The sequence below is a fragment of the Dasypus novemcinctus genome, chromosome 5 (assembly GCF_030445035.2).
Source record: "Dasypus novemcinctus isolate mDasNov1 chromosome 5, mDasNov1.1.hap2, whole genome shotgun sequence".
NCBI classification, from domain to species: Eukaryota; Metazoa; Chordata; class Mammalia; order Cingulata; family Dasypodidae; genus Dasypus; species Dasypus novemcinctus.
The window spans coordinates 136,580,888-136,606,684 of NC_080677.1; the positions used below are offsets into that span (position 1 = coordinate 136,580,888).

Here is a 25,797-nt window from a genome sequence, read left to right on the forward strand (position 1 = left end):
ATCTGGGATCCTTAAACATAGCTTTAACTTTCTGGAAGAGGAGAAGTAAATTAACATGTACCATATTTGGAGAGAGAGACAACCTTGCAGTCATGGAGAATACTGCCTTGTGCTTACATGTTCCACTCACCTGCTCTGCAGAGCTATTACTGCTAGAAAAAACGTTAAACAAGCCATTTTAAAAAATAAAAACAAATGAATATGGAAAAAAAAAGAAAGGATGCTGAATTTTGTCAAATGCCTTTTTGCATCAATCAAGATGATCATGTAGGGAAGTGGACTTGGCCCAGTGGATAGGGCGTCCATCTACCACACGGGAGGTCCGTGGTTCAAACCCCAGGCCTCCTTGACCTGTGTGGAGCTGGCCCATGCGCAGTGCTGGTGCGTGCAAGGAGTGCCGTGCCACGCAGGGGTGTCCCTGTGCAGGGGAGCCCCACGTGCAAGGAATGCGTCCCGTAAGGAGAGCCACCCAGCGTGAAAGAAACTTCAGCCTGCCTGGGAATGGCGCAGCACACAGGGAGAGCTGACACAACAAGATGACATAACAAAAAGAAACACAGATTCCCATGCTGCTGACAATAACAGAAGCTGACAAAGAAGAACATGCTGCAAATAGACACAGAGAACAGACAACAGGGGTCGGGGGAAGGGGAGAGAAATATATAAATAATAAATCTTAAAAAAAAAAAGAGAGATGATCATGTAGTTTTTTGCCTTCTATTTGCTACTGTGGTGTGTTACATTGATTTTCTTATGCTGAACCAGCCTGGCATACTGTATCAGTCAGCCAAAGGGGTGCTGATGCAAAATACCAGAAGCCTGTTGGCTTTTATAAAGGGTATTTATTTGGGGATAGGAGCTTACAGATACCAGGCCATAAAGCATAGGTTACTTTCCTCACCAAAGTCAATTTCCAATTGTTGGAGCAGGATGACTGCTGACATTTGTTAGGGTTCAGGCTTCCTGGGTTCCTCTCTTCCCAGGGCTTGTTTCTCTTTCCTCTGTGTGCTTACTTCCCGGGGCTCCAGCTTAAGACTACAGCATTAAACTCCAACATTAAAAACCTCCAACTCTGTCCTTTGTCATGCCTTTTATCTGTGTGTCCCTACCCACCAAGGGGCAGGAACTCAACACCCTACAGACGTGGCCCAAACAAAGCCCTAATCATAATTTAATTACACCAAGTATAGAACAGTTTACAAACATAATAATCTAATATCTATTTTTGGAATTCATAACTATATCAAACTGCTACACATACCAAGAATAAATCCTTCTTGGTGGTGGTGTATAAGTCTTTTGATATGCTGTTGGATTTGATTTGCAAGTATTTTGTTGAGAATTTTTGCATCTGTGTTCATTAGAGAGTTTGGTCTGTAATTTTATTTTCTTGTAGTATCTTTATCTAGCTTTGGTTGGCTTCATAAAATGTCTTGAATAATTTTCTCTCCTCTTCAATATTTTGAAAGAGTTTAAATGGGATTGTTGTTAATTTTTCTTGAAATGCTTGGTAGAATTTGCCTGTGAAGCCATCTGGTTCTGGACTTTTCCTTTTTGGAAGATTTTTGATGACTGATTCAGTCTCTTTAAATATGATTGGTTTGTTGAGTTCTTATATTTCTTCAGCATAGGTTCCTTGTGCATTTCTAGGAATTTGTCCATTTCATCTAGGTTGTCTAGTTTGTTGGCATATGGTTTCTCATAATAGTCTCTTATGATCCTTTTCATTTCTGTGGGGTCAGTTGTAACTTTTTCCCTTTCATTTCTGATTTTATTTATTTGTATCTCCTCTCTTTTCTTCTATGTTAGTCTAGCTAAGGGTTTGTCAATTTTATTGATCTTCTCAAAGAACCAGCTTTTAGTTTTGTTGACTTTCTCTATTTTCTTTTTTCTCAATTTCATTTATTTCTGCTCTATTCTTTATTATTTCTTTCCTTCTGCTTGCTTTGGAAATGGTTTGCTGATTTTTTCTGAGTTTCTTCAGTTGTTCACTTAGATCCTTGATTTTAGCTCTTTCTTCTTTTTTACTTATTGGTATTTAGGGCTATAAATTTCCCTCACAGCACTGCCTTCCCTGTATTCCATGGATTTTTATATGTTTTGTTCTCATTTTCTTCATCCCAATATATTTACTAATTTCTCTTACAATTTCTTCTTTGACCCACTGATTGTTTAGAAGTGTGTTGCACATTAGTGAATTTCCCCCATTCCCATCTATTATTGATTTCATTCCATTATGATCTGAGAAGGTCCTTTGTATAATTTCAGTCTTTTTATATTTATTGAGACCTTCATTGTGAGCTAACATATGGTCTGTCCTGGAGAAAGATACATGAGCACTTGAGAAGAATGTACAACCCACTGATTTGGGATTTTGTTTTTCATAAATGTTTATGGGAGCCTAAATATTTCAGGCTCTTTGCTGGGTATGCTAGGAAAATGACAATAAAGAACAAATTTCTAGACTTGGTGTGATGATTAGGCTAATGTGTCAACTTGCCCAGGTAATGGAGCCCAGGTTTGGTCAAGGAACAACTAGTCTAATTGTAATGCAAGGGTATTTCATGGACTTCATTCATTAGTGAATTGATTGCATAGATGGCTGATTACATCTACAATCAACTAAAGAGATTGCCATCAGCAGTGAGTGATGTCTCATCCAGTAAGTTGAAGACCTTAAAAGGGGAAGTTCATTTTCTAGTCTAATAAATATAGTTGGGACAGTTCAGTCAGTTCATGCAGTCAAAAGATAATTCTGTAGATTTAGGAAGGCATGGGGTGGGGGTCCAATATCATGGGTCCAAGCTGAGAAAGTATAGCAAATGATTTGCTGGCCATGGAACTGGGCTCTGAATGGTGACCTCCGACCCCTGCTACATGTTCTCTTTGAACAAGTCAGTATTCATTGTCCTTCCTTGTTAGACCCAGAGAATAATCTATAATTAGTGGTCTCCAAATTGAGTTCATGCACATCAGGTGTGTGTAAAGCAATCAGTGAGTGTTTGGGTTGAAAATAACTTTTATTTAATTCTTTTTGTCCTTTGGAAAAGGACATATTTCACCAATATTTAATCTAGATTGTTACTATATTTTACATACTTGTTGCATACGGATTACATACATTTATTATACTTAATACATTATTATACATAATAAGTATTGTTACGTACTTTTTATGTGTGCTTAGTCATAAGATACACATGGGACTTAAGATATCTTGAACAAAGAGTAGGGACTCCATGAGTTGATAGTGGTGCCCCCATTCTTAAGCTTTCAATATATAGTAGTATATGATTGTTTCTACTTTTAAATGTCAAGAAAATAAACATTCAATGCACTTTTTTAAAAATAAAAAAGCATGAAACCACTATCCCTTAAGTTATAGGTATCTCATTACTAGTCATTCCATCTACAATATATTTCAGTTTTCTTCTTGATGAAATGCAAGTCTGGATTTTTCTGGCCATTGTTATTCATGTGGAGAAGGTAAACATTAAGAATGGCCCTTCTTATTCTTATATTCTATCACCTTTGGAAAAGTCTGTTAGGAATAACCAAGAGTTCTATAAATTGTTCTGCTTTTTGTATTGCCATTTCTGTGAATGATAATTGATCTTTGACGGCTTATCTTTCACCTATTGTGAGATTCTTATTATTAATACAGTATAACATACTGGTTAAGAGCACAGGTTTGGAGTCACACTAAGGTTCAGATTCCATGTGATTTCAGGCACAGAACTGTATCTTCAAGGCTCAGTTTCCTTCATTACAAAAATTTTTAAGGTATAATATAGGAACACTTATCTAATGCCAGTACATAGAGTAGATTTTATATAATAAAAATGACATTTTAATTATCTATTTATTTCATAAAATTTTGTTGGCTGAGGTGGGTAGGAAAAAGTCTCACCCATTAGATCCCTGCCAGGGGGTAGAATAAGGTTATATTTTGCATTTCTGATTTTTTCTCACTTTCAAATTTGTAGCTTAAGAACCAGTTCTTACTTAAATGAAACAGATTTGTGCCTTCCCACTACAGATAATAAGCAAATCTCTGTATGTCAGTGGCATGGCTTAATCATCAAAAACTGAAGTAACCTCAAAAAACAACTAAGCTTGCAATCTAACTATGGTTAAAATGGCTAAATCTTATAAAGATATGTTTTGGTAGATGTTCTATGACTTGTTAATATGACTGTAAAGCCCCAACACAACATATCTCTTCACTCAGTTACCTGGTTGTATCTTTTCCAAGCATCTATTATTGGGTGATAATTCAGGAAGTTCTCTTCTTAAATTCTGGTATTTCAAGGCACTTTTTGGCAGGTGGCATTTTATGCTTGCTGAAATGTTTTTGAGCTAAAATTGTAATCTTACTTTAAGATTAAGAAAAAACTGAGAGGTCCTGATTTCTCCTTTGTGTCTTTAGAGAGATAAACTGGAATTTCTGAACAGAATTTGCTTCTTCTGGAAATACTTCATCAGATCCCTTCTTTGTAAGGGCAACGTATTTGGTTCCTAACTTTTGAAGCTCCAATTTTCATAAAGTATCTCAGTTAACCCTGGCTTGGTCCCTATTAGACTGTATGATCCTCAATTAACTATCAACATAGACTGTTGCTTGACACAGTGACAGTGGGGAATATAATTGCAAGCCCACGATGCCTTTCCAGATCTCTATGAAGAGATAACATCATTGAAGACTGCCTACCAGGTATTCAGTGGATCTTAATTCCTTCAGATCATGGACCCAGGAAACTGTATGCAGCATTGTTCAGGGATATTTTTTCAAAGAAGATAATTCATATTTTCATTTTATTCCAGTTGGTTCTGTGATCCCAAGAAGGTTACATCCTCTCAATAATTACAGGCTTGACCCTTAATTAGAACCACACACTGTAAAACTGAACTTAGGCAGCCACCATCAGCCGAAGTGTCTGTGAGTCATTCTGTATTTAATAAGTAATATTCTCACTGTTAGTGTCCTCTAGGTTCCAGGGGAGGAATGTCTCTGTTCTCAATATATTCTCCTGAGACTCCTTTTACTTTGTTAGACATTGAATCTTGTAACAAAGCATGTCCCTCATTTTCAAATAGCTAAAAAGCTTCCAGCCAAATTTGTGGTCCATAATTTGTAGATGTGCAGAATTTCATGAACCCACTGTATGTGCTTTTTAAAAAAATGCGTAATGCCATCTTACTTTCCTTTCTGCTATCCCCTTTTCCTATTTCAACTTATCTTGCTGTATCATATGCTGCTTTGTAAGATGCTCCAAATAAAAAATTTTGGATAGGAACTTTGGATATTTTCTCAATTATTGCACGTGCGTGTACAGTTGTATATGTGTATATGTGTGCAGGGAAAGAGTAAAATGCTCCTTCTTTATTCGAGTGAGAAGGGGCTTTTATAATAATTTGTATACAACTTTCCCATTCACAGGAAGCGAATTTATTGGAGTCCACTAAAGAGACTGCTCGAAGTCTCCAGACCACTCCTAGAGGGATGTGGGTAGGGGGCTGGCTAGGCGAACATTTCAAGAAGTTTGTTGAAAAAACTTATTCCGCGTGGGGAACCCATTTTCAGACAGGCGCGTTAGCACCGTGGACAGCGCCAAGGGTAAGCGCTGGGAGGTCTGAGAGTCGGGAGGCGGAGAGAGAGGCGGCCTCATCAGCTGATGTTTTGACGCAGGGTTGGATCCCGGGTTTGATAAGGCAGAACCAGTCGGCGCGCCGGCGTTCTCTCTCCGGAGCCGCAGCCCCAGACGAGGCAGGGAGACAGGGAGAGAGCAGTAAGCTGGTCCCAGAAAGCAGATCCCTACTTGACTTTCCCAGCAGAGTTGAGATCGCGCCGCCGGCTGCTAGAATAGAGGGGCGGGTAGGAAGGCAACCTCTGTGAGAACTACTGCTCTGACGCACCTGCACCTCTCCTGGCTTCCAGAGGCACCGTGGCCGCCCAGCTTCTCCCCAGCCGGCGGGCCGTAGACCGACCTGGGAGATGCCCGGCTCTGAGCAACCAGACCGCCGTCTCCGCCAAGGTGAGCGGTCTTGGGCATGTGACAGCTTAGGCGGGCCCTCGCTGCGAGATGCAGCCCCTCGCCTCTGCCTTCCTAGCCCCTGAGGGATTCAGACTTGCCGTGGCTTGCAGCCCAGGCCCCTTCTCTACGCCACACCATTCCCCGCGGATGCTCACTTGCACGAGGTTGGAGCAAAAATTCACAGGCACTTCCCAGAAGCCCCGCCACGGGCCAGTGGTTGCAAACATCCGGAGTGTCTCCGGGCGCATTGGCCACCTTAAGTCCTCCAGAACGCTCCTTCTGCACGCACCCGGTTCCCTGACCCACAGATGGATATGCCTATGAACTTAACCTACTTTTCCCTTCCCACCCCCTCCTCCCTGGAGACCAACCGCAGTCTCGGCGAAGAAGACCTGCTCCCCAGCCTGCCCCTCCTCTCCGTCTTCGGCGTGCTTGTTCTGACCTTGCTGGGGTCGTTGGTGGCGGCGACGTTCGCCTGGAACCTGCTGGTGCTGGCGACCATCCTCCGCGTCCGCACCTTCCACCGCGTGCCGCACAACCTGGTGGCGTCCATGGCCATCTCGGACGTGCTGGTGGCGGCACTGGTCATGCCACTGAGCCTGGTGCATGAGCTATCCGGGCGCCGTTGGCAGCTGGGCCGGCGTCTGTGCCAGCTGTGGATCACGTGCGATGTGCTGTGCTGCACGGCCAGCATCTGGAACGTGACGGCCATCGCCCTGGACCGCTACTGGTCAATCACGCGCCACCTGGAATACACCCTCCGCGCCCGCAGGCGTGTCTCCAACATTATGATTGCGCTCACCTGGGCTCTCTCAGCGGTCATCTCCCTGGCCCCGCTGCTATTTGGCTGGGGGGAGACCTACTCTGAGCGCAGTGGGGAATGCCAGGTGAGCCGCGAGCCGTCCTACACCGTGTTCTCCACGGTGGGCGCCTTCTACCTGCCGCTCTGTGTGGTGCTCTTCGTGTACTGGAAGATCTACAAAGCCGCCAAATTCCGCGTGGGCTCCAGGAAAACCAACAGCGTCTCACCCGTGTCGGAAGCGGTGGAGGTGGGTGTTAGAGTGGTACTCAGAAATACTTTACTTGCATTCGTACAGGCTGTATCCCCGGCACGATCCCCCACCCCCAACTTCGTAGAAAGCAGATTGCTTTCCTTTGGGGAGCAGGGAGTGGCAGGGGAATGGGTAGAGGGGGAGAGAGAAACAGCATCAGAGACGTATATTGCTTTGATATGTTCCGTGTTCGAGAGCTAGTAATGTTATAGCCCTTTTATGTTGGAGTATTTCCTTACATATAAAATTAAAAATTTGGGCTAGATAATTTACAGATCCCATTTTGCTCTAAAATTCTATGGATCTATAATGCTCTTTAGAACACCAGGTGTCTGAGGCTACTGTGGATAAATTTGCTGCTGCCTGCCCTGAGAGTAGAGCCAGGTGTTCAATGGGGAGGGAAGGGAAACATGGCAATGTGACTTGGCAGGGATACTGTCATACACAAGGCAAAGCAGATTAGTTTTTCAACCCAATGCTTTTTTTTACTTTGCAAATTACAGCAATCATTTGCAAAAGATGGTATCTCCTAGGTTACTAACTGTTGTTTTGCAGGCTTCTTCTCTCCTGATCTAAGATTAAAGATGTGATTTACACTAGAATCCGAGCCTGCATCTGTGCCATCTGCTTCCATCTGCTTGTGTCACTACTTTCTATGGCCCATCCCCCCACATTCCCCTCTGCCCATCAGCTATATGTGCAACCTAGGACTACTTGTTTGCCTTTCTGAACACAGGTAAAGTTATAGGAGGAAATAAAAAATTCAGTGCAGAGAATTCCTCAACTCTCACAGGTGGCATTTAATGTAAAACAACCACTTCTGCAACAATGATGGCTTTTTCTCATCTTTTCCCCACCTACATTTTCCTGTACTTGGTTCACTCTTAATAATCAGACCCAATGATTCAAGATTCTAAAACTATATGCAGATGGAATCTATTGGATGTTGCCAAGGATGATCCCTTGAATCTAACTCATATGTTAGATTCAACATATGAGTTAACTCAAATCAGAAATCTAAACTACACAACTCTCACTTTCTGTTATTGGTTCTGGAACAACTAATTAAATTCAATTAAATGCACTGAGCATTTAATGTACACCTTGCTGCAAGGAGTAAAAGAATGATGAAGACATGAGTTTGGTCTAATGAGGGAGACAGCCACATATTGTGAGCTCTGTAATATGGTTGTGTTTTCTAGAGTCAGTAGCTAATTATAAACATACTTAATAGGCTCAAGCTTAGAGGGGACCAGAGGTATAGCTGGGTGTATTAGTCAGACAAAGGGGTGCTGATGCAAAATACCAGAAATTGGTTGGTTTTTATAAAGGTTATTTATTTGGGGTAGGAGCTTATGGGTACCAGGCCATAAAGCTGAGTTACTTCCCTTACCAAAGTCTGTTTGGAGCAAGATGGCTGCCATTGTCTGCGAGGGTTCAGGCTTCCTGGGTTCCTACATTCCTGGGACTTGCTTTACTCTGGCTTCATGGTTCCTTCCTTCCTGGGGCTGGCTTGTTTTTCCTCTGCATGGCGACTTCCCAGGGCTCCAGTTTACTTCTTCAGCATCAAACTCCAAAATCAAAACTCCAACATTAAAAGCTCTCAGCTCTGTTCTTCGCCTGGCCTTTTAACTATGAGTCCCCGCCCCTTTGTGGGTTGTAATCGTAACTCAATCAAGCCCTGGTACAGATCAGATTACAAGTATAATTCAATATTTCTTTTTGGAATTCACCAATTATATTCAACTGCTCTACTGGGGAAGGAAGGAGAAGGTACTGTTCTAGGAGATAGAACAAAAAATGAGCCAGAGTCTACCTTTCCTATTGCCTTGAACAGTGGATCTTAACCAGGGGTGATTGTGCTCTCCAAGAGATTTTGGCAATGTCTGGAGACATTTCTGATGGTCACAATGAGGGGCAGAGGATGTTACTAGTAGGCAGAGGCCAGGGATGTTGCTAAACATCCTACAATGCATAAGACAGTACACCTGATAAAGAATTATTCAGTTCCAAATGCCAGTGGTACCTAATTTGGGGAATCCTGATCTAGAAGATTTCCAGACTGAACAGGAATGTTAATGAGTAGGAGTGCAGACAACAAACTGCCTGGAGTTCTTCCATGGGTCTGAGAATTCACCCCAATTCTAGGTTAGGACTAAGAGGACTTCAAGGACCGGTCTTACTTGAATCTTCTTTTGCCAGATTGCTTACCCAGGTAAACTTAGTTTACAAGTAGCACCAAACACAGCTTTAAATGAGGAAAGCAATTACAATTCTGCCTCAGGGCTCTCTCACATCTCTGCTTTGCTGATAGCAGAAGCAAATCATCTCAAATTTTTGCATTTGTACAAAATACAAGTGATCTGTCAGATCACCTTCACAAAGTGGGTTTCTTGGCTTTACAAGATCTCTAATGATCCAGGGCTGTGCATGTAATATGAGACTGCCTCTGTCCTGAAGTCACTGGGAAGGGTTAATTACAAACCAAGTCTCTTATATTTCTCTGTGGTAAGGGGTGTCAAATTTGCTAAATACAGCTCTACCACCAACCGGCTGTATTATGTAGGGAAATCATAACACTTCTTCCCTGTTTATTTATCTGTTGGGTGTTAGTCAAAAACATACAGAAAGCCCGATCTATGTCAGACACTGAGCTAGCAACTAACACTGTAAGACAGATAAGCCTTGCCCTTGCTAAAGAATGATGAAACAAAAGACTAAATATTTGAAATAAAAACACAAAGCTGAATTTATTCCTTACTACAGTAAGAGCTCTTCTGGTCAAGCACAATCTACCTGGTAGAGCAGAATCTGATCTTAAATGACATTTTTGAGAAGTATGGAATACAGGGATTGGTGGACTTGCCGGGACATATGTGAGTTGACAATCATCTGTATAAATAGCTCATGTGATACTGTTGTTGACTGGTTGTTACTTTAGTGGGTGTTTATTGGAATGAGTCCATCCCTTGTCGCTGACACTGGTTGGCTTGTCAAAGCATGTTCATTGAGATGGCCTTGACTTAAGGAATATTTTTAAAACTGGCTGTGGGCTACAGAATAATCTATCTTTCCATATGTTAATGGGAACATTTCAGTCTCAGCACCCCCTCCTTGGCCCTCATTTAGCCAGAACTTCGGGACAGGACATCAAGAATTGCCCAGATCTTCATCACCTGTGTTGATTCTCCTTGAAAATGAAGGTCGTCTGTAGATTTCTGATTTTCAGACTGCATCTTGATCAGCATGACTTGCCATGTTTTTATATTGTTTGTTGACTCATCTGCAAGGACAGTGTTGTATAGAGGCATTTAAACAGACATTGAACAACTGTGAGACAAACAAGTATAGCTAGAAATATCATAAGAAGGGACTAGAAAATCTCCTGAGTTGTGATCCAAGATTCCCCAAGCCTGATCAAGACAGTAGATCTAGTGGCCCCCTGTGTCTTAGATAGCTAGGTTGCATTTTCTCAACTGTAGTGTTAATCTAGATACATCATGAAGAGTTAGCAATAGTGTAGACTCTTCCCTGGTTGGCCAAAAGAAAATCAAAGGCTATTCTATTATTGATACCTACTTGGGTTAAGATATTTAAACTGGTTTGTTGTGCATGCAAAACTTAGTCTATATAATTTACTGTTAGCTATTTTTCTTTTTAAATGAAGAATTCAAGTCTAACTCCTATGGATGGGATCACTATCCTCAGAAGCCTGTTCCCTGAAACAGCTTTATCTCTTTGGACTCTTTGTAAAGAGATGATCCATTGAATGTTGGCAAGTCATACCTTGGCATGGCTTGATCAATGGCCCTATTGAACAACTAACCTTGGTTCTGGATTGACAATGGAGAGGCTGATTTTGGCATAGGTAGCTGTACTGTCTATGGGTATAGCCAAGACAGTTACTGCTTCACGTGGTCCTCTGTTTGTTCCAAGCTTCTTTGTTTAGGAGTCAATTTCTGTCTTCTGCTTCTAGAGGTTGTTTGGAGACCCTGGGTTTAGGATCTCTAACGGGTGTAACTTTTCAGTTCTGTTCTGTTAACTTACATTCCCCCCCCCCCCCCCCAGGGGTTTGACAGTGATTAGTAGAGTAAAATTTGTGAATTGGGGCAAATTCTTGCATAGTTTAAAGTCATAACTCATCTAAACCTTTTAAATATGCCCACCTATTGCTGGATAGATAAGTTGGAATGTTCTAGGTAGGAAACACAAAATTTAATAGTATTTTAGGTATTGTGAGTTTGTGACTTTTCAAATGGTAAATGCTTTTAACTCATCCAAAATTAAGTGAGCATTGTTAGTACATATATAAAGCTGCATACAAACTACTTGGAGATGACCCAAGAGTCTTCAGCTAAGGTTCTGGGCCATGGGCCACGTTTTGTTTTTAATTTTTTTCCAGGTTACTTTAGTAACAGATAAGGTGTGAACTGTCTATGTCAGTGTTTAATACTGTGACTGTTTTATACCTACTGAAATTAGTTGATTCATGGAAGATTTTATCTATCATCCATTAGAGCTTTTATTGGTGCTACATGACATTTTGGTTTTGCAAGATCTTATCATCATGATAAAATAAACACAATTGTTTTGGTGTTTCCTTTCAGAATTTGATGGGCCAAACTTTATCTATGATAGAATCCTTGAGATTCTCCATGAATTCATTATTATTTTTATTTTATGTGAGACCTTGGTACAAGGACTTTTAGTAAGAAAAATCTATTTATCATGATGATCTTTAATATAGTTCTATTGCATTTCTAAAGCATTTAAAATATTTTTATAAAATTGATAGTATAGTATACTAGGTTCTTTAGTACCCCTTTACTGTATCACCAAGTAATTCACATTTGTTGTATATTTTTAAAGAGTACCTGAAGAAGATATTTCTATAACATGCTAAAGAAGTGAATTATTTTATAGCATGCTAAAGAGGCAAATTATTTTTAAAGCATGCCAGTTATTGGTTTATATGATTTCTCCTTTATTTTAGCAATTTGATATACTTTAAAGAGGGCCAGAGTTCAGTCATTTGAACAATTTGTCTTCTGATAAGAAATTTGATTTTATGAAAGACTGGGCTATTTATTGTTTATCAAACCTGGTATTGCCTTTTTATTTTTAATATAACACCCACCAACAAACCATATTAAGTCAGAATTTTGTATTAGAGTATCTGAGTTCTGCTTTGCACAAGGAGACTTCTTAAATCACAGAAGAACAGTGATAAGAAATAAGAGTTTTCTCATTGGCTAAAGATTACACAGTTGCTGGATAAATGTTACAGCAGTGAATGGTAATAGGAGAAGGAGAAAGTAACAATAAATCATAACTAATTACTAGAAGAATCTTGGGTGGTTTCAGTTAATAATAACTCATAAGATTTAAAGTCCTATTATAAGATCTGAGTATATGTTGACTAATTTAATTACTGCCTGTAATTTCTCTGACGTAAGGAGGGTAAGGCTTGGTTACTGAATAATGGAGTTCAAGGCAATAGGTGATGATTCTTTGATAGGTGCCATGTTGTCGATTAAATCCACTTAGAGCATGGCCCACAATTTTCATATTTGTACAAATGAGCACAAAGATTCATGATTATTTAGGAAGCATCAATATGAATTCTCATGCATTCTACTCTAATAAATCTCTCTATCTGTGGAGTCTTTTGTCCATAGGAATCCCAGGATCATTGCTATTTCTTTAGTAATTTCTTGAATTTTATACAGTGTGGATATTCTCAGGTCTAGAGCAACTATAATCTTATAATGTATAAGAGCTGCAGTGCAATTTTACCTGGAAGATCCTACCTAGTCTGTGCTATGTCACAGACTAAAGATGTATTCTGATCGTTATCTCAAAATAGTTTCAAATTGGGATACAAGATTGTTAAAGATTCCCGCTACTTGAATTGTTTTATTAAATAAAATTTATTTTCCTTCAAGTCTTTAAAACTTCATTATATAGTCTCCAATTTATTTTTTATTATGCTTTTTTACCATCTGGTACAAGCAGGTTTTTTAAAAAGAAATTATTTTTCTCTGTTTTATTTATTTTTTAATTTATTACAAGTCAGTACTTGTTTGCTTTTCAGACAAATTCAAAATTTTACTCTAAAGGATAGTGACACCCATATATACAAGAAAGCAGGATTGTATAATCTTCAATTGTAGACAATTCCTCTTGGAAGTTTTGAAGAAGGACAAGAAATTGTTGGGTGCTAATGTCTCCATTGGAGAGATTTCATTGGGCAGATTTTGGAGAGTCGTCATTTTGTTTTTTAACCAAGATGGGACATGGATTCTTTCAAGCCACCTTCTTCTTGGAATACTTAGTTACCTTTATATAGTTTCCTAAATCTTTGAGAGAAGAGTTGCCTTTGGATGTTTTATCTAGAGAGCCATACCTTGTATTGATTTCTAGTTTATTTAGTTCTAAGACTATCTGGAAACATCTGGTACCATATTGAACATTTTCTAAATTGGCAGTTTTACATTTCAATTTATTTTTTTAAATTAAATTCCCTAATTCAGGTTTGAGCCCATTTACAGGGAGAGAGGACAAGACTCACTATACTTCAGCTGTTGAGTTTTACTACAATACTGAAAAGTTTTCTGAAGTATATTTTCTATCTTTATTTAGTTTACAATTTTGGACCTTTATTCAGTCTTCCCTTAAAAGAATGGCTTCTGAAATTGCCTTATGTAAAATAATTTCTATTTTAAATTTTAAACAACTAGGTTACTTAACTCTTCTCTTTTCTATCTTTTGCTTTTAAACGTCTTTCCACATATGAGAAGATTTCAAATAATTTAACTAGTTAGTACAGAGCTTTAGTTCAGGACAATATTCTGTAGTACAGGGCCATCTAACAAGATTCTGAATTCTCTAACAAATTTTTCCTCTACATACTGAAGTTTAGGAAAATTCTTAATTGTAGTGCTTAACCTTGTCTCTAGATGAGGGTTTCAATTTATAAATAAAAATCTGACTTATATTCTGGCAATTTTACAACGTGATCATATTTTTCCCGAGAAAACATGAAGAGAGTGTGGTTCCTTTAGAGAGCCAGGTAAAGTTGAATAGGTAGAGAGAAATGCAAGAAGGGTAGGCTTGGGAATGTGGCAAAACTTTTGAGAGTATCTTAGAGTTAAAATTTTCTTTTCAAACCCTCAGCATACCATTTGATATTTTTCTCCTAACTTTTCTAGAGCTTCTCTTAGATTGATTTTGACATGACAGAAGTTCCTCATAATGGCTTTGCTATACTAAGTTTTCAAAAAAAGTTTATTTATCAGGAAAAGTGCAAGAGTTGTGATAGAACGGATTTAAATAAGATTTAGAAGTTCTTAAAAAGAAAGGTTGAGACTTTGATATATACAAACCATCATATGCAAAAAAGAGGTCAACAGTGTGTTCTTGGACATAATATTTCAGGATCCTGACCAAAAAGAGGCAAGGAAGAGCCTATATGTTCACAGACCCAACAATCATTGACCTGGAATATGAACTCAACTAAGTGACTTTCTCTCACAAATTGACAAAACAGGGAACCCAAAGCAAAGCTTGCCCAATGCCTATTTACAAATTGGTCTGCAGTATAATGGTCCTCAGATCATCAGCCCTTTAATCATGCTTTGGATTGGAAGACTATACAAGCGTATGGATCCATCCATTCATAACAGACCACTCCTTTTTATATTAAACCAAAAAAGGCATTCCAGGACAAAATAAAAGCCTATGAAACAAGACCACACAGACAGACAAACACAATAAAAGCAAAGCAAACAGCAGTAGAATAAGCAGGTTAGTAGTAAAAATATTTACCAAATGATGCACCTCTAGGACAAGAGGTTTAATAACCTTTTATAAAGATCTAAGTCTAATTACCAAATGATACAACTCTAAATCAAAGTGTCTAATTACTTTGTACAATGGCCAGAGAACTACAGAGACATGCTTCATTACAAATCCTAGCCTAAAAAACAAACTGAGCAATAAGAGCCCAATGAAACTAGACAGCCCTCAAATCATTGTTCAGACCGACACATCTAGTAGCAGATCTGTAAGACAAATGAAGTTCAGAGCCCAGTGGATGCACCTATTGCTTCAAGGATCCTGTGGAGTGCTATCAAATGAGGGTCTTCAAAATGATCTCAGTGGAACCTCCAGAATTGTCAAAGTATGATAAAAACACCACTCAGTATCTGAAATGGAAAGACAAAACTGATTTTACTGTTTACTATAGCAAGAGAAAGCTATGCTTGCCAGGCACAGTCTCCTCAAGCAAAGCAAAATGCTGATTATATATGTAAATTTTGGGCAGAGTGGATTGTAGGATTTTCAGAGGGGTAGTGAGTTGCCATCTTCAGTAGAAGTGTGTTTACTCAGGTGAGACTGCTGTTGATTGGCACTCAGAGGTATGTTTATTAGGGTGAGTCCACCTCTGATTGACTGGCTTTCAGTAGTGAGGGCTGATTCTAATTAATTGGTTTGCAAATGTGTATTTACAGAGTTGCATTGTCCTTGATCAACTGAAGAAGTTAAAACAATTAACAGAGCTCCTTGTTACCATAGCCACAGAACAATCAGACTTTCCCTAAGTTTCTGGGAACATTTTTATTCTCACCCTCCTGGAGACTTGTTTTAATGGGAAAGGTCGTTTCTAACTTGAACATTTTGATTCTTCCCTTGGTCTACTGTAACCAATCAGAATGTAATGGCCTGGTCTAGTCTGAAAAGCATGTGAAACCATACTTGTAAGGTATGTTTCTTAATTCCTTAACTTCAATACCCACAACTGATATTAATCTCTTGATTTTCTGTAATATTAATAGGGAGGTAGAACAGAAAGTTTAGAGAAATTATAAGAACATGCCAGATTTATAGCTAATCAGAAAATAGTTATTTAGTACTTAACCATTTTGGAAAAATGAGAAATCTAAGACATGAGGTCCTATACCCCTAATTGCATATTCATTTTGTATTTTTTTTTTTACCTTATTCCCTCTAATTCTGTGAATTTACTAATGAGCATGCTGAGCATTATAGTAATAGAATACTATTTTCCAGACTTGATTCCAAGTGCTTTATTGAAATTATTAATTAGCAGAGAGCAAAGAGTTAAGGAGTCCATAAGCTAGAAAGTCACAGGATGATCAATCAAATCTACCATTAGAGGACTATGGAAACCTGAAATTTTCAAAACAGTAAAGATCTTCACAGGTGTCCCAGAGGCACCCCTTTGAGTAACGATACTGTTTCTTCTGTCAAGTAACTTGGTGTTGAATGCAGCACAAAAGGTGGACTCAGCAAAATCATCAACATTTTGCCCTGAGATAATAGCAATATGTGCTTTTATGAGAAACATGAAATTCTATGACTAAGCTATAAAAAGTTCTTGACTCAAAGCAAATTATATGTAAACTCAAATATATGATTTGCAATTATTTTGTCCCATTCTTCAGACTATCTTTTCACTTTCTTGGTAATGTTCTTTGATGCATAAAGACTTATCATTTTGATGAAGTATAATTTATTTTTTCCCTTTGGTTGCTGTGAGTTTTGTGACATATCTAAGAATCTGTTGCCAAATCTAAAGTCACAAAGATCTCCTTCTATGTTTTCTTCCAAGAGATTGATGGTTTTAGTTCTTATATTTAGGTCTTTGATCCATTTTGAGTTAATTTTTATAAATGGTATGAGGTAGGGATTCTCCTTCATCTTTTGCATGTGGAAATTCAGTTTTTCCGGAATCATTTGTTGATGAGACTATTCTTTTTCCATTAAATGGACTTGGCACCTTTGTAAAATATCAGTTGGCCATAGATGTGTGGGTTTATTTTTGAACTCTTAATTCTATTCTGTTGGTCTAGATGTATATCTTCATGGCAGTAGCACACTGTTTTGATTATTGTAGCTTTGTAGTAAAATTTTAAATTGGGAAATGTGAGACCTCCAACTATGTTCTTCTTTTTCAAGATTGTCTCAGCTGTTACAATCTCATATTAATTTGAGAGTCAACTTTTCCATTTATGTGAGAAAAACATGTTGATAGGGATTTTATTGAATCTGTAGATCACTTGGCTAGTTTGACACCTTAACAATAATGTCTTCCAATACATGAAGATGGGATATCTTGCCCTTTATTTGGGAGTTCCTTAATTTCTTTTGGCACTATTTTGTAGTTTTCAGTGTACAAGTCTCTCACCTCCTTGATTTGATTTATTCTAAGATATTTTATTCTTTTAGATGTAATTGTAAATGGAATTTTCTTTCATTTTTGATTGTTTACTGCTTGTGTATAGAAACATAACTGATTTTTGAGTATTAATTTCTACCCTACAATTTTGCTGAATTCATTTATTAGCTCTATTAATTTTCTTGCGGATTCCTTTACATTTTCTATATATAGAATCATGTCATTCTGTGAATAGAGATCGTTTTACTTCTTCCTTTACAATTTTGATGCCCTTTATTTATTTTCTTGCATAATTGCTATGCTAGTACTTCCGTTACAATGTTAAATAACAGCAGTGAAAGTGGATACCCTTGTTATGCTCCTGATTCTAGAGTGAAAGCTTTCAGTCTTTCACCACTGAGTATTATGTTAGCTGTGGGTTTTTCATATATATCTTTTATCATGTGGAGGAAGTTCCTATCTAATCTCAGTTTTCTGAGTGTTTTTATCATGAAAGAGAGTTGGACTTTTTCAAATATCTTTTCTGCATCAATTGAGATGACCATTCTATCAATGAGGTATACTACACTGATTTTCTTATGTTGAACCACTTTGCATTCCTGGGATAAATCCTACTTGGTTGTGGTTTATAGTCCTTTTAATGTGCTGTTGGATTTGGTTTGCTAGTATTTTGTTGAGAATTTTTGCATCTATGTTCATAAAAGAAATTGGTCTTCTGACCAATTCTTGCACTTTCTTTATCTGGCTTTGGTAACAGTGTAATGTTGGTTTCATAGAATGAGTTAAGAAATTTTACCCTCCTCTTCAACTTTTTGGAAGAGTATGAGAAGTATTGGTACTAATTCTTCTTTGAATACTTGGTAGAATTCACCAGTGAAGTTATCTGTTCCTGGACTATACTTTGTCTGGAGGCTTTTAATTCATTGGAGATTTTCTATTTCTTCCTGAGTCAGTTTAGGTAACTGCGTTTCTAGGAATTGTCCATTTCATCTAGATTATCTAATTTGTCAGTAAATGATTGTTCATAGCATTCTCTTATAAACCTTTTTTTTTCTTTAAGAACATTAATTATATCTTGTAGGTGAAAATTTTGCTGAAGCACTTTATTGACATTAGAGATATTGTCCTGGACAAACTAGCAAATATAATATCTGAGAATCTTTAAGAATATATTTACTCAACATTAAAATTATCACAAACTAGAAAATTCTTTCAGAGACAATGAATATATATATTTGAGATAGCTCATCCTTTGTAAGAACTTGGTTAAATTACACGGAGTGAAGAGAAACTAAGGTTTTATAGTCCAACAGCCAAATACCCATACCAGCAGGCCTGCATTTATTTTATATAACATTCTTCTACAGGGATCACGATATGAAGTAATGCATCTCCTACAAAAAACTGTCTTAATCATACTTGGGCTCGAAGGAATAATTTTATGTTGGTTTTCATAAAAATATTCAAATCTTACACTTAAGTGTAAATCATTTACCTGAATAACAAAACAAGCACTGTATACTATGTCTCTTGGATGAATGATGAATTATTGTGCTATATTTTGATATGACAGTCACTTTGGACATAGGTCAGGACCACATCTGAGTGTAGGGACAGATTCTAAAAGGAGGTAGATGTTCTCAGTCTCAAATATTAGGAAAACAGATGGTCTCTTAAAATGGAAGCCTCAAAAATTTTAGCATACATACATATTACCTTATTCAATAGAAAATCCCTACATAAATATATACAGTGAGAGAGAGAGAGAGAGAGAGAGAATGTTCATCAACATTTGGGATAAGTAGTTCATCCTTTATTGAAAGTTAACCTTATATTGGTAATCCTCAATCTTTTAGGGGACTCATTGTGTCTTACAATTAGAATTTGAGTACATAGAATTCTGGAGTGGACATAAAAAGGCTACTGACTGACCACCTGGAAAGCAGACAGAGAACTAGGATGTGAGTGGGCTACAAGCCCCTAGAGTATATCATATCCTGAAAGCCAGAATATCTAGTTGTGTGTTCCTGTATTTATTTCTACTGTTACCCCAGAATGTTTGATAAAGTCTTATTTAAATGTCTCAACTTTGTACCAGCTGTTATACAGATAGTTAAGGGACTGTCACAAAAGAGTAACAACACTGAGTCAAGCATGGCATCCAGTGTTTCCAAGAGAAAAAAGAATTTCCAGGTGGCTCCAGAGTCAGTGCCAAAATCCTTTTTCCATTGCCATCTTTTGAAAACAGGAGAAAAAGTGGCTTACCTGATGCAATTTGGGGTTTAGTGTTTTTAAAAGGAATTATTTCATTTATGCTGAAAAATTCAGCTAAACATTGTGTTTGTATTTCTGTGGGAAATGAATTCCCAGAAAATTAAGAAAGGTACTGTGGTTCCATCTGGGGGTTAAACTGGTACACAGAAACTGGGATTTTTCACATCTTCTTTTATGTTTTTCAAGGGTTGCAGTATTATAGACTGTTTCAATATTTATTTATTTTAGTTGTACAATGTTTGATGCTTCATTGTTTTTCCAATGAATAACAGCTATCATATCACACAAATTTAATAAACTCATATATCAACAAACATTACCCTAACCACAGTGTTCCTATTTCTACCTATATTCCATGTGATATATGAGTCAATTACTTTTGGCTACATTTTATAGATAGAGGCTTGGACTGGTTAAATAGGTTTGTTAAAAGAAAAATCTCATCTAGTCTATTGCCTGAAAGATTGTACGAAGAACAATCTGTCTAATTCTTCTTTTAGAAAATATTAGAGTCACAGAGTGCTAGAATTGGGATAAATAATATTTAGTGTAAGTACAGTCTCATTTACCAGTGATTGACCTATTGATCCAGAAATTGTCCCACATTTTGATTGAATTAATTAATTTGTTTATTTAGTATATCAATCCATCGAGATTTCTTTATATTTTGGCTGTCTCCTCATTTCAGTTTGCCTCATATCTAAAAAAATATGATTAAAGTAGAGGGAAGAACTTCTTTTCCCAGCAATTTCACCTCTTTGAGAGAAGGAAGGTGAAACTAGAGCCCAGTTTTGTTAGGAACCTGCCTGTAGAGATGTTGGGTGTACCCAAGTGCAGGGAATCTAAGTTTGGGTTCTTGCTTTTTCATAAATGCAGGAGGCATGGAAAGACACATTGAATAAACCCAGAGAGATAAATGTCCTGGTAAATGAACTGTCCCAAACAAGTAGAACATGTATGGGAGTGCTGCAGAGGGGACTTTGTACCAGAAGAAAAATTCTAGACAATTCCAACATTTTCGAGGGGATTAACATGAATCCAGAAATTATAAGAACTTTGGAAATTAGGATTTCTAGTCTGTTAGGCTGCTGAAATGCAAATACTGTGAAACAGGCTGACTTTTAACAATGGGAATTTATTAACTTACGAGCTTACAGTTTGAGGCTGAGAAATGTCCAAATCAAGGCATTATCAGGTGAAGCTTTCTTTCCGAAGACCAGCTGCCAGTGATCCTGGACTCCTCTCTACATGGCAAGGTACATGGCAGCATATGCTGGTCTCTCCCTTCTCTTACGTGTTCCATTGCTTCCAGCTTCTTGCTTCCGTGGCTTTCTCTCTCTCTCTTCATCTGAATTCCCTTCTTTTATGAATGACTTCAGTAAGAGGATCAAGACCCACCCCAGGCCACACCTTAAGTGAAATAACATAATCAAAAGGACTTACTTACAATAGGGGTTATACCCACTGAAATAGATGAGCTTTAAGGATTATCTTTCTGGGGTCCACACAGCTTCATGTCATCACAGTAGCATCATCATTTGTTGGGGTGTGATAAGGATTTGGCACATATTTTTTCAGGAGGTATTGGGGGTTGAACCTAGGACCTCATACATGGGAAGCAGGTGCTCAACCACTGTGCTACATCTGCTCTTCAATGAGAATTGGTTTTTTCGTTTGTTTGTTTTTGTTTTTAGGAGGCACTGGGGCTTGAACCTAGGACCTCGGACATGGAAAGCAGGCGCTCAATCACTTAAGCTTCATCCACTTCCCTATGTGGCACACTTTTGATTGCTTGTGTACCTTTGCTACTAAATCATCGATGTTGCATGATCTGTTTATTTCTATTGCTCTTTCTGTTGAGCAGAAAGCAATAGAGAATCCACTTTTACCATACTTATTATATATTCTCCAGTTTTCTTTCCATTTCTAAGATGTAAGCAAATACCCCAGTTCTGCCGCCACTGCCCGTTTTTCATATATCAGTGTGAATCTCACAAGACTTTTCAGGTTTCTGTACTTAACTATTAAGACTTTTCTCTTGAAGTGGTTGTGCAGGCTCTATCAAGGTCTAGGCTCAACTTGCTCTTTATAAAGCTTCTTCTTATCTTTTTCAGGTGAAGGACTCTGTTCAGCAGCCCCAGATGGTGTTCACTGTCCGCCACGCCACTGTCACCTTCCAGACAGAAGGGGACACATGGAGGGAACAGAAAGAGCAGAAAGCTGCCTTAATGGTGGGCATCCTCATTGGGGTGTTTGTACTCTGCTGGATCCCCTTCTTCCTCACGGAGCTCATCAGTCCCCTCTGCTCCTGTGACATCCCTGCCATCTGGAAAAGCATTTTCCTTTGGCTTGGGTACTCCAACTCCTTTTTTAACCCCTTGATCTATACAGCTTTCAACAAGAACTACAACAGCGCCTTCAAGAACTTCTTTTCTAAGCAGCACTGAGCAAAAGGCCCAGGGATAAAAAGGAGTTATTCCCATAACTCAAAACAATTTCCAGTTTAATCTATTTTCTGTTTCCCACCCGGCAGCCATGTGGATGAGACTAATCCTTAAAGCTCTTCCAGGGTCTTTTTCAGAATGAAACAAGCCTCACATTCCCATTCCTATTAAGGAATATGAGTATTCACAGACCATTCTGGCCATCTAATTTACCTAATTTATTGACTATGCCTCACTCTGCACCTAACAGCCACGGAATTTTTGCCTTAAAAAGTGCCCTTTCCTTTCTAACATCCAACTCCAACTTGGTTATCACCATTGTCCTAGTGAAGTCAAACAAGGCAAATGAGAGGGAGGAGATGAGACAATGGGAGAAAGTTGAGAATAAATAGGAGAGAATGAGTAGGGAGTCATAAAGTGGACCTCTTGGGGGTAGGAGACCATCACCCCAAGCTTTCTGAAATAGTTCCAGTTTCAATATTCTGCGGTATGGTCCTAGTAAGTGTACCCTAATATTTATTAAATACGTCCTAATATTTGGCCACAAAATATTGTCTCCAAGCATATTAAAGTATAGAGCCCCATCTGCAAGAGTTTTGGCTTTCAACTACAAAAACACATGCGCGCACACACGCAATTATGGAGATGGCAAATGCTCCAATTGGCTAGTTTACTCTTAAAATGCCTTACTCTGTCAATTTGGATTAAGTACTAAAAGTAAAATCAAATATCCTCTTCCATTTTGAAGCAAGCATTCACAAACAATAGAAAAATCGATCTGTTTCGCAGAGCCCATCAAACTTTTTATTTACGTCAATTATAAGGAATATATTCAGATGTTGCTGGGCAAAGGCTTTTACTCTGGATCATGAGGTTAGAGTGAAACAATTGTCCTGAAGTTGTTTTCTTCTTAAATATGATTTCATAACCAATGACTATGAAGGGAGAATAACCAAACACATGTACTTTAAGGGGATGGTTAATTAATTTGCTAATTGTCATTTTTTTGTTGATATGTGAATGCCAGCTTTGAGGCGAACACTGCTAAGTAAGGAAGAAAATAGAAAAATTGTGAAATGTGGCCTCAGTCACTTCAAATTGACAGTATAACTGGTAAAAGACAAGGCTATTAAGTGATGATGCAAAATTTATATGATCATATAAAACCCGGGCCATCAGGCAGAACTTTAAAAAGATCCAGGGCAAGAAAACTGCCTGTGGTCTGCTATGGCTGTGATTCTTTGAATGCATAAATTCAAAAGTTAGTTTTTGAATGCATGCATTTAAGCATTATGCATTATAATAAATTCTCATAATTATAATATATATGTTAAAATGCATTCTATTATATATAATAAATTATATCATTTGCAGTTTTAAAAATAGGGAATTTGTGATAATTTGTTAGGGGTCTTAGTTGGAAGTTTAGTTTTGCGTTTACTGTAAAGATTGTCTTAATTCGAAGAATGTGAGCAGATAAAGAAATGTTAAACACCTTATGAAAAATGATATGCTAAATGCATACCACCTATTTGGGCAATGAAGCAGATCACTGAAGAATTTATTTGGAAATATCCTTAGACTTTTTTGCTTCTGTACGTTTCCAAGGGCTAAATCCCAAGACGTTTTAAAATACAGACTATTCACTAACTCGTTATCTTTTCCCACTATTACTCAGAACCAGAGGAGCCACCAAATGCTCTTGTATTAGTGTTATAAAAAGTGCAGTGCTTCAAAAACTTCTTAAGTACTCCATGGCAGAGAAAGGGGAACTCAGACATGGGGAATCTGGAGATATGGCACCAGAATCAAAGATAAAATTTTAAAACTCTATTTTATCTGAAAAATAGATATGAATTCAGCGTTTTTCTAATTGTTTTTGTTTGTCTGTTTTTTGAGGTACCGGGGGCCAGGGATTGAACCTGGGACCTCGTATGCAGGAAGCCAGTGCTCGACCACTGAGCCACATCAGCTTTCTTGAGTTGATTGTTTCATTTATTTTGCTTGTTTTTTTCAGGAGGCACTGCGGACCACACCTGGGGCCTCCCATGTGGGAGACAGGTGCTCAACTGCTTGAGCCACATGCACTCTCTGTTTTTAAAAAGCCTATTCTCCTCAAACTTTTCAATAAAATGAAATTTTAGGAAAACGTGCTACATTTGTCTGGTGGCTTCAAAACTCCAATTCCCTCAGGATTATGGCACCCTACTTGAACAAAAATGTATTACAATATAATTTAAATCCCCTGCTGAGCTTATTATTAACAGTTTTCATAAGGTGAATAAGTACTATTATTATTATCAATTAATATGTATTTAGTATCTCCCCAGTATCATTTAAATTGTACATTATGTAAAACACAGCCTACACATGCTCTCTTGAGCAAGAAGCACTTTGTTAACAAGAAGGAAGAAGTGGCAGTTAATGAATTATTTTGCTTCCATTTCAATACTAAAAGTTGTTTATACCTACGTAAGAAATATTACAAGATGCAGTTGTTGATTGAGCTTGGGTCTCTAGTGCGCAATTCAAAAATTTGTGAAACACTTTCATTTACTCTAATGAACTTGAATCATAAATAAAAGTTAATTTAGAAAATATCGGCTCATGTTCCTTGTGTCATATTGTAAATAGTCATCTTTATTAGATGGAATCCTTAGAGAAGACTGAAGGATGTTTTAGCCTGTCCTCTCTAGGTTAACTAAGACTGACTGCTCCAAAGCCCCATATTTTATCATTGTATAGTAGAACATGCCAATAAATTGTACAACTCTGCTCTTCTACCTAAAGATAATATACTAAAGAGATTGATGATCTTATACACTCAAGGTCATTTTATGTTTTTTATGTTCATGGTAGAGCAGTAAAAAACAGGTGGAAGGTATCCCTGACTCTGTAGTGACTTTAGGTCATTCTGTCAAAATTAATTCTTGATATAAGTTTATTATTTGCCTCTTCTTCCTAAAAGGAACATTTTCAATAAAAGTTTCCATGTGGGTTTTTTAGAATCATAATGTTCTCCTTCTCTACATCTAAAGATGCTCTAGATGCAATGTCATGCAGTGTTTTTGTTAAGGGGAAAATAAAGGCCCTGGGTCTGAAGCTTGAGATCTGAGTAAAAGTGTTATTGCCAAGCATGGATTAGGTTAGGCTCTGGGGATGGGGCTTGCAGGAGGAAAATGGGAGAGGCTTCTTAAAGATCTGTCCTCTCTTAGGCAAGCAGAGTTTCTGTGCTACTGATCGGCTGGCAGTATCTAGGCCAATCAGTTGGACCATAAGTAATTGTCAAGATGGCCTTTGTGGATTTCATTTGTCTTCACTGCATCTGTAAGGGATTCAAATTTAGGATATTGGCACCCCACTTGTCCATGCGGTGCATGTGAGGTGCCAGCTTGAGAAACATAGCACTCGAGAAGTTATTTTAGTAGAAGTCAGGTTTACATGATTGTCAGCCGCTTAAGTGGCTGTGTCAGCAACTGTCAGTACCAAATACAGTAGTTATTTTCTAGCAGTAATAGGTCCTCTGGTTTAGCTGTATTAGACCTTCCCTCTCCCCTTTTTCTTCCTGCAAGGGGTTGGTCTTTCCATGTGGTTTTACCTTTAAAACTCATGCCCACTTCTACCATTCTACCACAGCTTACTCTGCCAATGCTTGAGCCAGCTGCCTGCTGCATTCCACATGGTGCTCAAGAGGGTGCCCTGATCTCTGGCTTAAGGGCAGGAGAGTAGGGTGAGGGAAGCAGGTAAAATGCAGGACAACATACACTGAAGTTAATAAGCTCCCTTCAGTA

The 25,797-nt window shown here is 38.1% G+C and overlaps 1 protein-coding gene across 2 annotated transcripts; it reads left to right on the top strand.

Moving 5' to 3' along the window:
• Positions 1-5,670: 5,670 nt before the first annotated feature.
• HTR5A (5-hydroxytryptamine receptor 5A) lies at positions 5,671-24,604 on the top strand. 2 transcript variants are annotated; one of them, XM_058297595.2, is made up of 3 exons: positions 5,671-7,084; positions 21,677-21,793; positions 24,024-24,604. In XM_058297595.2, exons 1-3 carry the CDS (start codon positions 6,344-6,346, stop codon positions 24,081-24,083), a joined length of 918 nt encoding a protein of 305 aa, XP_058153578.1. In that variant the 5' UTR covers positions 5,671-6,343; the 3' UTR covers positions 24,084-24,604. The 2 variants fall into 2 exon arrangements, with proteins under 2 accessions (XP_058153578.1, XP_004472410.1); XM_004472353.4 differs by having other exon boundaries at positions 5,682-7,084; positions 21,677-24,604.
• The last annotated feature ends 1,193 nt before the right edge of the window (positions 24,605-25,797 follow it).

Excerpts from the sequence above, each read along its gene's own strand:
- HTR5A (XM_004472353.4), top strand. The coding sequence starts at position 6,344 with ATGGATATGCCTATGAACTTAACCTACTTTTCCCTTCCCACCCCCTCC. Across the intron at positions 7,085-21,676 it reads CCGTGTCGGAAGCGGTGGAG|GTGAAGGACTCTGTTCAGCA; the intron begins GTGGGTGTTAGA and ends TATCTTTTTCAG.